This window comes from Mycteria americana, chromosome 3 (genome assembly GCF_035582795.1).
Source record: "Mycteria americana isolate JAX WOST 10 ecotype Jacksonville Zoo and Gardens chromosome 3, USCA_MyAme_1.0, whole genome shotgun sequence".
Lineage (NCBI taxonomy): Eukaryota > Metazoa > Chordata > Aves > Ciconiiformes > Ciconiidae > Mycteria > Mycteria americana.
The window spans coordinates 110214426-110231749 of NC_134367.1; the positions used below are offsets into that span (position 1 = coordinate 110214426).

The 17324-nt window shown below is 46.1% G+C and overlaps 2 protein-coding genes across 2 annotated transcripts in view; one reads left to right on the forward strand and one right to left on the reverse strand.

Moving 5' to 3' along the window:
- Nucleotides 1-17324, forward strand: part of XDH (xanthine dehydrogenase) — a 253277-nt gene that overhangs the window by 74259 nt on the left and 161694 nt on the right. The window lies entirely within an intron of this gene.
- EHD3 (EH domain containing 3) overlaps nt 11551-17324 on the reverse strand; it is a 28974-nt gene continuing 23200 nt past the window's right edge. Inside the window, exons 4-6 of the mRNA XM_075496544.1 lie at nt 14884-15296; nt 13667-13831; nt 11551-12136 (exon numbers count right to left, since the gene is read on the reverse strand). Of these exons, the coding sequence (XP_075352659.1) occupies nt 11609-12136; nt 13667-13831; nt 14884-15296 (1106 nt within the window). The 3' untranslated portion in view covers nt 11551-11608. The remainder of the gene's footprint in view (nt 12137-13666; nt 13832-14883; nt 15297-17324) is intronic.

A 17324-nucleotide genomic window follows, 5' to 3' on the forward strand; every position in this document is an offset into this window, starting at 1 on the left:
ATGCATAAAAGGTTTTGCTTTGCAAAACATCACTTTGCTGTTTTGCTCCCTTGAAACCACTGTCACGACTGTCCAGACTGCTCCTGTGCCGGAGAAGCGGGGGGACTCTGCCCCTGCCTTTGTCCTTCCCAGGAGCAGGAACTATGTACCAGAGGGCAAACGGAGCATTTAAAGTTATTTTTACTTCGCTTTCTGGAGTGGACTGAATTTCTAGCTGGTTATTCCTCTTTAATGAGAGGTGACTTTAGGGGATTAAACGTTAAAATCCCATGCGGGAATCTGGTGCTCCTAGGGGATATCTTGTATCCATACTTGGTGTTGAACCAAGCGCGTGCAATGATTTTTCTCTCATCTCTGAAGAAGAGAGGCTTGTGGGGCCAGTGAAATCAGAGGGGCATGCCAACGCCTTTGGGCTGGGACTAGTGGGGGTGTGAATCCTCCCCCAAAAGCTCCTTGGGCAGAGTAGCACTTACAGGGAAGGGGCAACTGAGAGGTACTCCTTTCTCTGATACAGCCTGTTCGGACCGGGTATAGGACCTATGGTCTGACCCCAGTAATCAGGAACAGCGGGTCCAGGAGGTGCACTGAGGTGATGGAAAGGAGAGGGCTTCCCACGGAGGCCATTTGGTTCCCTGGGCTGCTGTGAACATGGGACAATCTGCACAGGAGTCCTCACCGGCGACTTTGGGGTTTCAGATGAAAACCTGTGTCTGAGTTCCCCCACGGTAATACAGGGCAGGTCGGCAGTAAGCAGAAATAGCCGCCCATCTGGTGGCTCTCCTCAAGCGTGCGTACGTGCCCAGATGCAACGGAGGTCATGGCACCCCCAATAAGATAGGTAAATGCAGAGCTCGTGTCCCTGGAGATTTCAGCTTTTTTTTGCCTGCGCTAGAAACTGTGAGTGTTGCCAGCGGCAGTGCAAAATGCAGAACTTGAGAGGAGAGAGTGCAGGGTAGGACCAAAGGTGTGTGCTGAAGCCAATCCGTCATCTCTAAGTGGTGAGGGACTCAACATGCTCCTCTCACCTTCTGCCTCAGCTGATGCGCTCGGGTTTCTTGGACCTGGTCCCCATTTCACATTCAGCAAAACAGAACATATTTTGCAACACAACATATTTGAGAGAGTCAATTTTTATCGGGGGGGGGGAGGAAAAAAAAAACGCAACAACCCAAAACTCAAAACAGGAAACTCTTATCAGCTTGCCAGGAAGCTCTATTGCTTTGTGGAAGTGTTACCCTACGGTCATTGCTACTTTCAGTAGCTGTTTGTGAGTAATTTATGGCTTTAAGATGGGCGTCAAATCTTCCATGCAAGCAAGGGAGAGGCCCTAAAGTTGGAAGGGGCAGTGGTAGGAGGGGAGGGTGGAGGGGAAATGCCAAGGAACAGGATTTGTACTATCTTACTACATATATTTACAACGATAAGATTTTCATTGTCTTCTATGGTAAATTATGATCCTGTTTTTTGTTCTGTATTTGGATCAGGAAACCACAAACCTATGTCTTCAAAAAATGCACAAGCTTAGTCTTCAGCGACTGTTATTCAGCAGAAGTAATCGAGGGACTTGGGATGATATGTAATTTATTGGCAGGAGAATTTCTAAATTATTACCTTATGAAATTCTGTGTGCTTGTATTCCAAATGTGTCTCTGTGTATAAAACTACATATATATATATATATATATACACACACACATACATACATATAAGCTATTAAAACTTGTTACAGGGGGTTGGCTGGTTCTTTTTCACACCCCAGTGTTGGTGTGCCCATCTCTGATGTGGAGGGCTTGTTCATGTCCAGAAGTAATTTCTTTAAAAACAGCATTTGTCCAAAGTGTCTTTGGATTAAAAAAAAAAAAAAAGTGGTATGCGATGTAGTAAAGTGTATCTGCAAACGCAATGTGTGTGTGCTTTATGTATTGAGATCAGGAGCTTACAATTCAAATCTGCCAGGTAATTGTGTTGAACAGCGCTGGCTCCTTGCCCAGTATTTCCTTTTATTTTGCTTTTTTTGTCCCCTGGTGTATCTGTTTGAGTGCTTTGTGGATTGCGGTCACCCCTGTAGTTGCCTGACGTTACAGCAATCTTTCCAACAAAGATATTTGGTGTCCTGTGAGCTGTACTGGGCATGCACGATGCGAAGAAGGAAGCGCAGTGGTGTTGCCAGGTTATCGTGTTCGTTGCGTTGACTGCTGACTAAAGTGCTTGTTTATCTTTTAATTTGTGCTGGCAAATCTCTTTTGCTTAAAAATAAGAATTGAACTTTTGTCTGGAAAGCTGAGCTTCTGGACTGTGAAGGGAAAAGAGAATTTCTGAGTGTGTAGCCCATGACCAGCTCTATTAAAGGCAGCTTTGCATCAGGGCTGCACAGAGGAGCTGGGTGATGTCCCTGGTCGGCTTGCCGAGTGCCACCAGCCACCCAGAGCACGTTTCTGTGGGCTCCTGGGCTCTGGCCTGGCATTTAGAAATACACCACGGCATGACCAGGCTTTGGGAGTGCAGGGAGCGATGCTTTTCTGGGAGCAATGCTTTTTCTCAGCATGGTTTGGGGTGCCTCTTGGCTGGAGGAGTCCCTGTGAAACCAACATCAGAGAGGTTAAAGATCTCCATCCTTCCATCTCGTAACAGATAATGAGCGCACTTTGAAACCTGACTGTGCTTATTGGCTTCTGGTCTGATATCCCTCTCTGAAACGTCTTTAAATACAAAGATCAACTTCTCCTTTCACCCCCCAGTTTTTAAATTATGGTCTTAAACCCAGAGCACCCTGTGCAAAGAGGTTCAACACGCCGGTCTTCTGTGCTTCTGGAAAATGGGATTGTTTCACAATTGCTTGAAGTCTTTGGCCAAGCATAGTTGATACGCAGAGGTACAGCATAATAACTGCACTTGTGTGTGAACCCATTTTTCTCTTTTAATATGCACTTATCTTTCTAAAAGGGCATTTGAAGACATTTGTCTGAAACCCAGTAAACAATGGCCTTTTTATCTCCTTGGACTACGTTCAGTGTTTGCACTTGCACTTGGTTAGGAAGTAAATAGCTATTTGCTGGGGCTGTAAAAATCACTCTTCCTCTCCTTGTACCTTATCTCATCTTCCTGGGCAGAAGTCAAGAGCCTCTTTCTTCCCCCCACCCCTTCCCTCTTGGCTATACAATTGAATACAAATGATCCAAGGGGTATAATATGCCAGGTATTTTGCACACTCATCTCTGAGGAGCTGATAACAGCAGCCTGCCTCTCTTGGAAATGGCCTCTTGGCCCGCTCTCTCTTGCTGGAGTCAGCAGTCGCTCGCGGGGCTGGGAGGTGCTAGTCTCCCTCGCCCTCCGGTGAAGGACTTTGGGGCAGGCGAAGAGGTTGCATCTGATGCTTTGAGGTGCCTCAAGAATAATTAATGCTATAAGCTCACTGGCAGGCCCGGTGGCTTAACTGCAAACCTCCAGCCAGAGTGGTGGGGGTCCTTGAAAGGCATTTTCTCGGCTAGAAAGGGAAAAATGGGCTGTGAACAGGTCTGACCAGCCCTGGAGATGGTGGGAAGCCAGGTCTGAGCATCCTATTTCCCAAGGGGTCTCCAAGTGGCTAAGGTGAGCCCACCAGCCTTGTGTCATCCCAACTTTGGCAGCCTTTCCATGTAAATCACAGCTCTGACATTCACGTCTGCAGCGAGAAGCTGGGGAAAGGGGAAGGGCTGCAGCCGGCACGTGCCTCTTGGGCTGTGACGGTGGCCCGCGGCTCTCGGCAGGACTGCGCCAGCTTTTGTTCGTAACTGTCCTGAAAGGAAGCGGTGAAAGGCCGCCAGTCCGCCTTTATTTCTGTGAAATGAAGTGAAATGAGTGAGGTGACCCATCGGAAGCAGATCGTTAGAAATATTTGTGACCTTGTGTGATCCCTACAAGGCTGGGATAGAGGCAGCCGGGAAGGGCAATGTGTCCTCGTTTGTCACGCTAGCAGTTTATCATCTGCTCTGCAGGGCTTATTTCTCTCCCTTGTGAAGGAGACATCCATGTTTCCTGCTGGGTGGAGAGTAGCTGCTCCAGTATGGCTGGACAGACCCTCCGTGGAGGCACAACCTGCTTTCAACACGCTTGCTTGCACCAGCCTGCCCCGGCTACACGTATGTTGCACCTCGGCCAACTTCCAGCAACTTCCCTCCTGTCCCCTGGTCCCACCGCTGAGCCCCTGGGACTCCCTTCGTGCCTTTGGCAGCTTCTCCTGAGGGCTGGGCTGGGAAGCCACTTCTGCCGTTTTGCTTTGGGACCTGACGTGGACTGGCTTTCTACAGAACAAGGGCCAACAGTCTCGCCCAGACACCTCGGAGGGTCTTTGGGGTGTCAGGATAAGCACTCTTCTTTCCCCTTCCCACTGTGCAGGTGGGATGGAGACCTAGACTTCCCCAAAGCCCTAGAGGGAGGGGAAGAAGGACAGAGAGTGGCCTCGAGAAGTGGAACTGCTATGAAAAACCACAAACAAAGCCCGTAACTGTTCCTTCCAGGTTCTCACAAGAGAAACTCTGACGTTGGGTCTGTACTGAAATGCTGCCAAGGCTGAGATGATGCGGTGCTTCTGGGGTTTGACCGAGCTGTGTAGAGGACTGAGAGGGAGGGAAAAGCTGTTCAAGCCTAGACTTCGCCACTTCACAGGCAGCACGTGGTCTCTTCTCTGTGCTGTTCTGCCTAAGGGCTGTGCCTGAGGCCTGGCAGAGCCTCCTCCGCAGCATCCCCTCTCCTCACAGACATGGGGAACATAGATTGCAAGGCTGGGAAAGTACTGCAGGCAAAGGACTGGAGCAATAGAATCGGCAGAGCTTAAAGGAAAGTACTGCTGCCAAACCTCACTGCCTCATCAGTCACCCTTCCCGTGAAGTGTTTATGCGGAAAAAAAACCAAAGCCACCAAAAACCCCACCACCATAAAGGTCACGTGGTTGCACAGACAGCTCTAGGCCAAGTACCATGGTCTTTGAGAACATCAGTGGTCCATGGACTATGGTCTGCTTACTGTGGGCCTGGATGTTTGAGGCATTCAACCACTTTTGTTGCATAGCATTGCTATACTTGATGCCTACAGCTGGCAAGGCAAAGTCCATGTGTAGCTCTGTCAGGAACTAATTGCTGGTTATAGCATGTACTGCCTGCCTTGGGCTAAAGCAGGTTTGAACCAGAGCTTAAAAACTAGGTCCTGATGTACCACCAGTACTTGACCATAGTGGGCTTTTTTGATTAAGGCTCCCTGAGAGACCTGAGGTTGACATTTTCTGCTTGCATAACTCTCGTTCTGTAAATATCTCTGTTGAGACATCTCTGGGAAGTAAAACTTCTTTCTCAGTTGCTCTTCCAGTTGCCGGATTATCTATTGCCCCTGAGCAGCCTGCAAAGCTCCAGACTAGCGCTAAATGGCAACTACTAGAACATCCCCTTTCCTCCTTTCCTGTTTCAAGGCTGTTCAGTTTCAGAAGGAAGAGTCAGGTCTTGCATGGCTCAGAAGGAAGAAGGGATTTAGGTGTGCTCTGCTAATGTATGTTGGTGACTGCTGGTGGGACCCCAGGAAGCATGCCACCATTTCTTTTTATGATTTAGTTTGCAAGCTGTGGTTTCTTGGCAGAGAGAATGGTCATTGCTCTGCTTTTACCCTTTGGCAGTATGAGTCATCAAAGATGATGCTATTAATCGGAGAACTAATCTTCCTTGTGGCAAACAGTGTGAGTTCCCTAGTTTGCCAGGGGTTTGCTCCGTGCTAGAAGTGGATCGATGGGTGCTGGTTAGCTATTACGGATGCTTAAGCTGCTTATGACCTTTCTCTGTACATAGAGGAATTAAAACTCCTGACTGGCATATGAAGGAACTCTTTACTGACGGATTGGGTCCTTCCATCCTAATCGGGGAACAACTCTGCTTTTGAGAATTTAACATACCTGCTAGCTGCCCGCTGGGACCCCAGGTACGGTACAAACTGGAGACATCTGTGCTGTGTGACATGTAAACTTTAAAGATGGCTGGATGCAGATAATTCCCCCTTGTCCTCTGTGAACAGCTTAAACATGGTAGACAGACAGGCAGTGAGCGCTTATTTTGATTCTTTTCCACTATCTTTAAAAAAAAAAAAAAAAAGCAAGCTGCTGAAACCCTGCCTTGAAAGCTATCAGTTGAAGGAGGCAAGAGAAGTGGCCAGAGAGCTTTCACTGGGAGCTGCGCTTCCTTCTGGCCCCTGTGCTGCCATCACCTTATAAGGAGCTTTTCTGATTCTCATCTTGCTGATAAACATGTAGGGTGGTAGATTGAGTGGTGGGCAAAAGCTACCTAGGGAGAGTTTTTAGCTGGCATTTGCTTGCAGTGATCTTGTGTGAGGTGTAAGGAGAGGAATTCCATGCATACACCCTTCATTTGTCTGCTCAACGGCACAGGCGAGGAGGACAATATAATCCAATGCCTATAAATATCTCCCACGTTCATGTCTTCAGAAGACATTAATGGAGCCCTTGCTGACGCTTGTTTACATGACACGTAACTAGCTGGAGAAGAGCCCGTTTTAAACCCTAGCAACTTGTACAGTGTTTGACGCGCTCCCGACCAGTGAAGGGATCCGTGGAACGGGCATGCCGCGGAGAATGTGTGCCGTAGTCACCAGGGATTTCTCTCCCTTAGGGCAGAGAGGAATTGTTTCAAGGTGTGTTCATCCTGCTTTAAATACTGGCTTTGTTACTCTATCTGCAGTGCCTGAAGGAGTTGGAAAGCTACACGGTGATTGACTTGTCTGCACTAGCCTTGAACTTCTTAGCATGTCAAGTTTCCAAACTAAGCCTTGTTTTCCCCCACCCTTGCACGGACTGGGAAGAGGAGGGAAAGGCTCATAAGCACGAGGAAGGAAAGGGAAAGACCGGAAAATAATAGATGCTGTATTGTAAAAACTCCACAAAAATAACTTGGATGTTTTGGTCAAGCTGCTCCTCTGGAATAACTCAATGCTGTTCTCCATGAGTGTTTCCAAACACCCATCTGTCAAGCTTCGAAGGACTTGAGGACTCCTGAGCCTAGGAATAGGCTAGAAGGTAGGAACAGACTAGTTAAATAGTCTATCGTGTCCCTTGATTTGCCAAAGCCTAAATGTGGAGTTGCCTAATTCTTCTTCCCACAGCTTGTCCCTATAGTAAGAGAAACATTGAAATAAACAATAGCAGAGGAAGCTATCAATGATGCAAGAGGTGTAGTGTGTTCCGAGGTAAATTCTGGAGAAGCTTGTCCCCGATTCCTGCTGGGCTTGTAGGAACAGTCACTCTATGTAAGGTCAAATTGCCTATGACGCTGTGTTCCCCAACCAGAGGTTGCCATCATACAGACAAAGCATTAAGGCATAATAAGGAGAGCAAGTTAAAAGAACAGTTTCCAGACCTAAATTTGAATTTCATTGTTGAATGAAGTTTATGTTGGAACTTAAGATGATGGAAAAACTGATTCTAACCTTTTCTGTTTGATTAAAAATCCCTCTGAACTCCAGCATGCTGGATGAATTCCAGCTCACAGAAGTAATTGCCTTTTGCTAAACTACACACCTCCTGTGAAATCTTATTCAGGGAACTTGGTGTAATTACTCTCCTTCCTTTCAAATAAATGGTTGTATAGCGCTGTTGATCCAATCTGCCTGTCATGTTCCACAGTAAAGAACTTAATTTTCAAGTCCATATATTAGCCCATATAGCATGTAGGTACAGATTTTTCTTCTCTAAATCCTTCCCGGAAAGGAACAGAAAGAGAGAAGACCAGCGTAGTTCCTATTTGGAGAAAGGACCTTTTTGTTCTTCTGACCTCGTGAAAGCTCTTCTGTCCGAGGCTGGGTAGAGAGGGGCATGAGAGGACCAGAGAAGTGAGTGATACTGGTATGTTCATGTGATACAGTCCCCCACCCACAGACATGAGCAAATGAATAGGTTCCTCTGTGTAACTTCCTGGGGAAACCTTGCTCAGTAACCGAGAACTGCTCTGAGAAAAAGGAAGCACTGTTGGACACAGATAATCACCTTTGGGAGCGGGGCTCTCTGAACCGGCAAGAACACGCACAGGCCGGAGGGCTGCGTGCATGGCCCGAGGTCCTGGTGGACGGGGGAAATCACCTCCTTGCCACAGATGTGGGATGTAATACAGGTGCCTGGGATTGCCCAAATAGTCATAACTCTGAAGGGGGGGAAAAAATAAGTGTGTGTGTGTGCAGCTGCTGTCTGTGGGAAGGGGACGTAGAAATATATGCATCTTTTCATGGCCATACGAGAGAGACAGGATTGCATGTATTTTTGTATAGAGAACCTGAGGGTGCTTGAGGTTTAGTGTGGGTGTGGTGGTGTTCGTTTTCTTTTTTTTCTTAATTTCCTGAAGAGCTTAGCAAGAGTGAAACGTGCTGGATAAACTTATCTGAACATGGAGGACTATTTGTAAACTGCCTCTCTGGAAACACAGCCTCTCAAGTTGTCGTCCTGTTCCCTCTCTGTAACAGGGTCACTTCGTCTCCTGTCTTGTTGCTGACCCACAGTGCAATCATATTAAGTAACTGTGTGTCAGTCACTAAAATGATTGTGTTGGTTTTTCCCCTCCAATACGACAGGGGAAGTTGCACTCTGACAGTGCAAGTGGTTTCTGAGCAAGTGTTGAAAGAAAACCCCCACGCCGCAGTGCTGGGGTGTTGTTCTGCACACTTGACCTGTGCTGGCAAAGCTCTTCGTGCTGCTGTCCCGCTGGCGCTTCGGAGTGAATCCTGCTGAAACGTTCCGGAGAGGCTGGCGTGGGGATGTAAAGAGCAGGAGTCCGCAGGACGTGCGGAGCAGAAGCAGGAGCTGTGGCATGTGCTGTAGTGCCCTAGCCGTGGTGTGGGGGGTGACTGCTGCTACCAGCGACACAGAAAATCTCTTGCTGTTTCCTGTTTAACAGCAAGCCTTTTTCTGAGATGGCTAAAGCACAACTGCAGTCAATGCAATGAAAACTAATCTACTACACGTGTTTTAATAACAGGCTAGTGGTTTGGTTTGTGAACTTGTATGCCTAAACAATCAAGCACAAAATTCTTTGTGCCCTGAAAGCCATTTGATATCTACTACAATGAATTTTTGGCCTACCTGAGTACCTTGCTGGTGTATACTGGAAAAAGACTAATAGACCTCACCTTCTCCCATTCCCTTTGGGAGAACCAGTAATCTTCTGCTTTTTAAGATAGTGTTAAATTTCAGCATGACATGACTGGCACAAGCAATGTGCTGTATGAGCAGCCATCAGAAAATCATGGCTGCATAGAGGTAGGGCTGATTCAGGGTGCTCTGTTCAGCCTCAACCTGCAGTCAGATGGATGCAAATTCCACAGAAAGACCTGGACAGCATTGGCAGATGTGCATGCTGTAACGACGGTTAAACTGGGGGTTACTGGGTAATTGAACTGGAGTGACATACAGTCTGCTGACTTCTCTCTAAACTTGCATTTACTTGCTTCTTGCTCTCCACCCTATGATTTCCTTTCCTCTCTCTCTCATGCTGTATAAATGCTAAATGGAAACTCTGCCAACCATTACTGCTCACACCCTCTTTCTGAGTGCTTCCCCAGCACTATCCTAGCTGCTCTCACTGTCTTATTCAGTGCATCTTGCTGTCCCATTCTGGGGATAACGATCACTGTAATGAACATGTAAAGAAAGGGCAATGAAGACAGAAGTAAAATTAGAGCCAGCAAGATTTAAGACTAAGGTTTTTTGTGTCCTTTCCAGATCTTGGTAAATCTGTAGCATTCTCATCTGCGACTGGCAGGAGAAAACTCTTTCAACATATTCCTTTTCCTAATGAAGTATGTATTTGGTTGTTACCTCTCCCCTGCGTTGAACAACGTGAGTCGTGGGTACAATTCCACTTGCTTCAGCAAGTACCAAGGCTGTGATTAGACTGCCAGAAGAGAAAGGAGACATTGCAGACGTTAACCAGTCATTCAGCAGTGCACACCCGAGTCCGGCAAGGCTGATCTGTACATGCATGTTTGGGAATGTACTAAGGATGATTTCCTCATTCTGTTGCACATAGAAATAAGCTTTTTTCTTTTCAGCTGCATTTTGCTATGTAAAGAAATAGACAGATCTGGCCTTTCTTTTTTAATAATGTTTTAGGACTAGGGTACAAAAAAGGTTAATGCATTAATTTTAAGACAAGTGATAAATGTACTGCAATAAGCACATCCTACATACACAGAATATATTTCTCTATATAATATGAACACAGAGATATAAAATAAGTTATACTTGTCTTGGTTTTTCATCACAGTAGGAGCTCAGCTTATATAAAGTGACAACAGGAATTGGAACAACACGCTGCTCCAAAGCAACAACAAAAACCAGAAGAGTGCCTGCGTGTGTGTGTGTTTGGGAAACAAAATAGGAAATCGAGGGATTTCTGCCAAAATCAGGTCCTGAAAACAAAAATTTCATGGAGCGTGAAAGGGCGGGGAAGGTCTCTGGGCTCAGGGTAGAGGTTCTGGAGGGGATCAAGTGTTACTGTGTGGTGAGGAGGGTGGGTGAAGGCTGTCAACATCTCGGCTATATTTGTGGGGGCACAGGCAGCAGAGCAAGCTCTGCCCACTGCCCAACTGTGTTCTCTGCTCTTATGATGGACCATCTACCTGACAATGCGGGGTTCTTATCTTTACAGTAAGAATGGGACCTAGTAGCTTTCACTGTGCACGATGAGAGTAAACATATCACTTCACAGGAATGATAAACACCACCATTGTTCAAAGAGAAAACACTGTCCACTGGTTGTGAAATGTTCAGGGAGCCTAGGAGGGATGTTCCTCCCTTCCAGCCCACCTGATGTCTGCCTCTAGTGACCTCTCCTTCTGTTTTCCTTGGGGGGGTGGTTCTCTTGGCCATGCCTGCAGAACAAATCTCCCCTGGGGACTGAATGGGAGGTAGAGGTGCTTGGGAATTCTTAGTGCCTGTCCCACAGTGAACAATGAGGAATTCCAGCTGCCCAGTTCAGAGCTGTTTCAGATTTTTATTTATGTTTTTTTTTCTTTAAGGACAGGGAAACACTTGTAAAATTTGCATCTAACAGTGAATCGAGGTTCCTAAAAATCTTAACTCTGGAGTTTAGTATTTTAGTGTGGGCTTATGTTAATTATGCCAATAGCTTGGAGACCTTGTGGTTTCTTCTTCACTATCAAGATCTCAGTCTCCTGAAGTTTGCGAGACCCATTAAACAGCAGAAGGTGCAGCCAAAGCTCAGGAGTGATACTGGTATTTAGCAGATTTCTATTAGTGCCTATTCCACTCTCAAAAAATGCAGCCCACTTCAGTTTTTCTTCTACTCCCGCTTATCAGATTCTCTTAGTCTCAACATCCTTTCTTTACCTTCATGTTTACAGACTACACATTAGAAAGCAGGGACGTTACACTGGAAGAGTTAATTGCATATTATCATGAAGAAGGGTTGGACTTTTTTGTTCTGCTTTAGGTTTTTTTTTTTCCTTCATACAGCAAAATAGGTATAAATCCAAAGGTGATCTCACATCTAAAGGTATAATTTAAGTAAACATGTTTTTCTAGATCTTTTTTCCCCCTTCCCTTTCCCTCTCCCCTGTAACCTTCCTCTCACTCTGTTATTTTCCTTTTGGATGGAGGGAGGAGATGGGAAGGGAGCTCATTTGGCAGCTCATGACCCTCCAACTTGACTTTAATGAGATGATTCGCCAAGGCAAACTCCTCATCATCCAGCATGCCATCTTTGTCGATGTCAGCCAGTTTCCATATTTTGCCCAGCACTGTGTTGGGCAGCTTAGACCTTACCATCTCCTTCTTTGCATTGGCACCAGTTATTTTACCATCGACAGGCGAGAGCGTGTAGAAGATCTCATCATACATGGGCTTGTCCCTGGCCACCACCCACTCGGCATCATCGATCCCTTCACCAGCGCCTTCGCCATAACCATGGCCAAATGGACCATGCAAGGTGCCCTCAAAGGCTCCTCCCTTCACCATCTGGGTTGGCCGCTGCGACTCTTCCTGGCGTACAAGCACCATGAGCTGGGCGATGTCATTGGCCAGCATGTCTTCCACGGTCTCCAGCAGCTTGCTCTTCAGAGGCTGGAACTTGCTAAAATCCTGGGCTTGCAACTGATCCTTGAAGTGGGACAACATAGCAAGAGGTGAGCGACATGGCCATGCACAGCACAGCAACAGTGTAGAGTGGGATGCCTGTCTGCTGTTTGGCTCAAAAACCTGCTACTGCAGAGGAGGAGTGGGGAGCTCAGCATTCCCTCCTCTGACAGCCCTGCTCCTCAGCATGTGATGGGGTCTCCCTGGCTAGCCTTGATCTTACTTAAATCCTCTTTAAGCCCTAGAGAAAATGATCTTCTCAGCTTACAAAGGGGGGCTGGCATGGTACAGAGAAGGGAAGTGGTTTACTCAAAGGCCCAGATGATGGCCATATGCAAATAAGACGCCTCCTTTCCAAGCCACATAGAAACAATCTCCTTGAAGACCAAATTGTTCAAGCCAAACTGGTTGTGCAGCTCTTGCTACATCCTCCAGCCAGTGCTCTGCATTCCCTCCCCCTCTGCACTCTGGGAAGAAGATGCCACTCTGGCAAAAGACTATTTTACTTGTCATCGTGCAGTGCATCTTTCAGATGCCATAAAAACAGCAGCATGTCTGTAAAGAGATGAGCATGTCTTTACAGCATGGCTCAGTTTCTGTAACTTTCAGAGTTAAGCAAAAGTGCTTTGAGCAGGGCCTGCAGATAATTCTCTTCTAAAAACTGCAGAAAGACCTGCAGCTTTATACTCCACCCTCTACTTGTTAAATCCACACTATTCACTCCTACTGGATTGGTATGGTTATTTTTAAACACTTAAGCACACATTTTAACAAGCAGTGAAATGGGATCTTCTATTGGATACACTCCATAGATCTCATTCCCAAGAACTTATGGAAAATATACTTAAAAAAAGCAGATGCTGTGTTTTCCATAGGGAGCTAGTAATGACTTCAACAGCTAGCAACTCGGAACAGGTTTCTGCTTGGACTGAAGCCACACAGCAATGTAGCAGTGTCCAGCATTGTTTGAATATACAATACAAGGCTCTGATCCAAGGTCCTTTGAAGTCTTTGGCTTACATGAACACTGGGTCAGGTCTCAGCTCTGCAGAACAGAAAACCTGCTTCTCTGCTTAAAATAGAAAAGGGGCTTTAAGTTTTCACAGCCTCCTTGCTCTCTTTCTAGAAACAGAGTGAAGTAGAAGACAAAAAAAAAAAAATAGAGCCCTTGAGGAGAGAGGCATATGTAGGCTTTTCAGGATATAGCTTTCCTTTTAATATAAACTAGCAGTATTCTTAGGCCTGAAAAATCTGCAAATGGAACCTGGAATTAAAAATAAAGAAAAATAAAAGAAATAATTTGCTGTAAAGTGCTATTCAGGCAAAGATTTGAGAAATGAAGGCAGCTGTAGCTTCATGTGACCTCTATGTGCAAAAAGCGTTCATGCCCAAATATAGCCTGCACGTATTTCAGGGCCTATTTCAACATTACAACAGGCCTTTCCCACAAGCAACAACAATCAATGTCTGTGTGGCTTCTGTCGTACTCCCTGCATTTACTCTAATGCTCTTTCCTTGGATGTTTGGTGCTCTGGCCAAGATGCTACTGCTTACCTGCATCTTTCTCAGATTAGGGAAGTCTCCTGGTGAGATCTGATGCTCCCGTTCAATCCGGGCATAAATATCTCCCAAGTTGTTAACAAGCTCTTTCTTTTTATTGTCTTTCCCAAACATTGAGGGCATTTCCTTCTTTAGGGAACTGATGATGTAGGCATGGACCTGAAGGGCATTAAATTATATGGAATGAAGAAGACAAGTTTTAAAGAGCATATCAGAAAATTCTTCCCAGCAGAGAGTATCTGTGCCTAGGACTCAACCCCATCTTGTCCCACCCTGAAGAGCAAGCTCAGCTCCTCAGCTTGCCTGTACCTACTGATTATTGCTCCAGTGCTACGTGCTGCTCAGCTGTGCGCTTTGGCTGTGCTGAGACAAGGCGAAGACAGTGTATGAGTCCTGGGCATACAGAGAGTAACATTCATACACACTTCTTGGAGGGCATGGTGGGGTTTTTTTGTTTTGTTTTTTTTCTCTCCTTCCACCAGGCATGGCCTTCCAGGGAATAGTCCCTTTCCAGTCTAAACCAAACATACAGCTTTTGGAGCTTTCTAGACTCTGTTTAATGTTTTAGTACAGATACCAGTCCTTAACTTATGTGACATTCTGGATTTCTTTTTTTGAATGGTGGACCAAGTGTTTTCTCTTAGAAATGAAGACCCTTGCACAGAAAGCTTTTTAGGCATCTTTTGATCTCTTTTCTCAATTGATATGGGGTTCTTCCGTGTATTCTGAAGGGCTTCATTCATCTCATTTCAAATATTCAGAGATACAACAGGCTTATTTGCCATTCTTGTGAGTCTCCGCCTCCTCTGCATCCATCTAAATGAGGCATCTCTCTTGGATAAGAAAGTTTAAGGCAAAAGACCTAGAGCTTACTAATTCCCTTTGTGTGTGACTCTGACATACTGAGTTTGTCCTAATTCTCAAGTTGCTGCCACAGAGCAACTGCTTTCCAGATCCCTTCAAGTGCTACCTGCTTTGAACTGTGGCTGTCTTCCTCACTCTGCCCTGTCATGACTGATGTACCAAGCAAAGGAGGTGCTTTCTTCCTTGAAGTGCACAGGGCTAATATGCTGGGCCTGAGTGAAATGGGATGGAAAAAGAGTAGGATCCACCAGCTCTGCAAGCTCAACTGGCCAAAACCACTTCCCCATAGACTGCATATTGCAGACAGCCCAAACAGAATGCTTGGGTTCTTCTATGCCAACACCCACCTTGGCCAGCCGTGCTCGCTTGATGAGATCATTCAGCTTCCTCAGGGCTGCATTGCGGGGCAGGCTCTGGATGTCCCTGAACAGGTCCTGCTCCTCTGCCTCAAACAACTTGCGGTTGTCAGGGATGAGCAATGGATGGGACCAGAAGGAGCCAATGTAGACCCTGATGACCTCAGGAGTGTTGACAATCTTTCCCAGGGACCACATGAGGGCACCGTACACCCGCATCAGCTGTTGAGTCTCTATCTGGTCAGCCTTGTTGAGAACAACTCTCATCTTGTCCTCATGGTTCTTCAGGGCCTTGATGACCTCAGAGAATTCATCAGAGATGTCCAGCTTGTGCGCATCAAAAAGGAGAATGATACGGTCAACCCGCTCTGCAAACCACTCCAGTACAGCAGCGAAATCATAACCTGCAACGGGTGGAGGAAAAGCAGAGATGCACATGCATGGGAGTAGAGAAGCCTGCTTGCTCTACCTGAACTATGCCATCTGAGGGTAAGCTTGCAAAGAGGAAGCTTCCCCAGTAGATCAGGTAGCTTGATAAAGGAAACAGGAAACATCATTCCTTGTCCTAGAGAAGGTGGAGACGAGGCACTGTCCTTCACACTGAGACGCCCAAGGTGCACACAGTTAAGGATAGCTCTCATCTTTTCCACATTAAGAGATCACCCAAAGAAGTCTTGAACTTGTGCTGCAGATGCTTCATTCAAATGCATATCACGGGGAAACTGCTATATTCAAACAGCTACTGCAGAAGTCTTGCATGTGGCAACAAGAGAGGTCTAGTTTCTGAATTACTGGCCATCAGCATAGCCTACAAAGGCTGTAGAAAGCTGGATAATTGCAGTACTTGTACCCAGACTGGTTTGAAATGCGTATCTCTATTGCTTAATAACTCTTGTCTAGTTGTGCAAGAATAGCTTTGTCCTATCCAATTCAAAACCCAGGATGCAAATAACCTGCCTTACCTGAGTAATCATCCTGTCATACCTGCTGCATGTGCACAAAGCAAAATGATTTGTGTTTACTTTGCTAAGTACTTGATGCTTAGAAGACAGCATTGCTGTGAACACCAGAGATGGACTCAAGCTATGAACAGTGAGTTCAAATTTCACATGCCTCAGAACTAAGGATAATGGATGCACAGCGTTAGACTTGGGTCCATCTCTAGGCAATACAGGGCATGACAAATAGTGTGTGTGGAGATGTTTTTAAAACAACAGCAATGACAGCAACAAAATGACCTTCTTTCCTAGGTCTGTGCTGTCTTCTCACCTTCTTTAAAGCCTCATTGAGAGGCTGGTGCTATCGCTCTGCTCTGTCAGGCTCTCCTACACTGTGCAACATTTGGGGTTATCGCTGTTGCCAGAGTGCTGCACTCTGTTAGGAGAGATCAGGACAGAGCATACGCTATTTGCATTCAAATTCTTTAACATACTGTTTTAATCTTGGCTTTTGTGAATAAATGTATGATAATTAGTTCAGTGGTTCCTCCCCCCCCTTTTTTTTTTCCTTTCTGTCTTCTCCAAAACCTAGAGGGCAACCAGTGCATCCTAGTCTTTAGATCAGAACTACAGAAGGGAGGACTGCTGAGCTCTGATCTTGATTTTTGCCACTGGCCTTTTCTCCCTTGTGACTCAGCAAACTGGGTTGAAATCCTGGCTTTCAAGTCAGGAGTAAAGCCTGTGTGAACTTTCTCTTCAGCTGGATAAATTGGTATTAACTGTTTGCCACTGAGAACTTTTTATACAACTGCAAAGTATTATTACTGGACAGTGTTTTGCTTTGGTCAATTTAGTTTGCTCCTTACAAGGGCAAGGGGGTGGGGGAGAAGTGCTTTTGGATGTGGACAGCTTGCCCTGCTCTCTTCCACGGGATCTACAGAAATTATAGATGGAGAAGATAGATGTTTGTCCCACCAGTGGCCTTCTGCTTGCTCAGGACACCAGTGCTGCCCCTAGCAGCAGCAAGTGATGCTGGGCCCTGGCTCTTTGCTCAGCTATGTTCGATTCTGACAACTTCAGAGAATTTGGAACTAGTATTACCTTTGACAGAGACTTGCTGAGCATTCAATATATTATACTGATATCTGTATATCTTGCCCAGTCCATGTGTCTGACCTCAGCAACAATCATGAGTCAGACCCTCCTACAACTGAAATGAACTTGGTCCTGCTTGCTTTCAGAAATTAACAGCCTTTTAACCTTAGATGTTCTCACTGTAGGGAGCTCACCTCCATAGGTCTAACTGCATATCGGCTGTAAAGCTATGCATGCTGAATCTTTCCCAAATTGTGCTAGGAGGCAGCAGGACAGAATGAATGCCGATACCTCATTTCACTTGGACTGGGTTCAGGCTGTAAGCTGTCCCTCTGCAAGCAGATCAATGAATTTGCAAATGGGGATGAACCCCCACTTTGCTAAACATGGCACGCATAC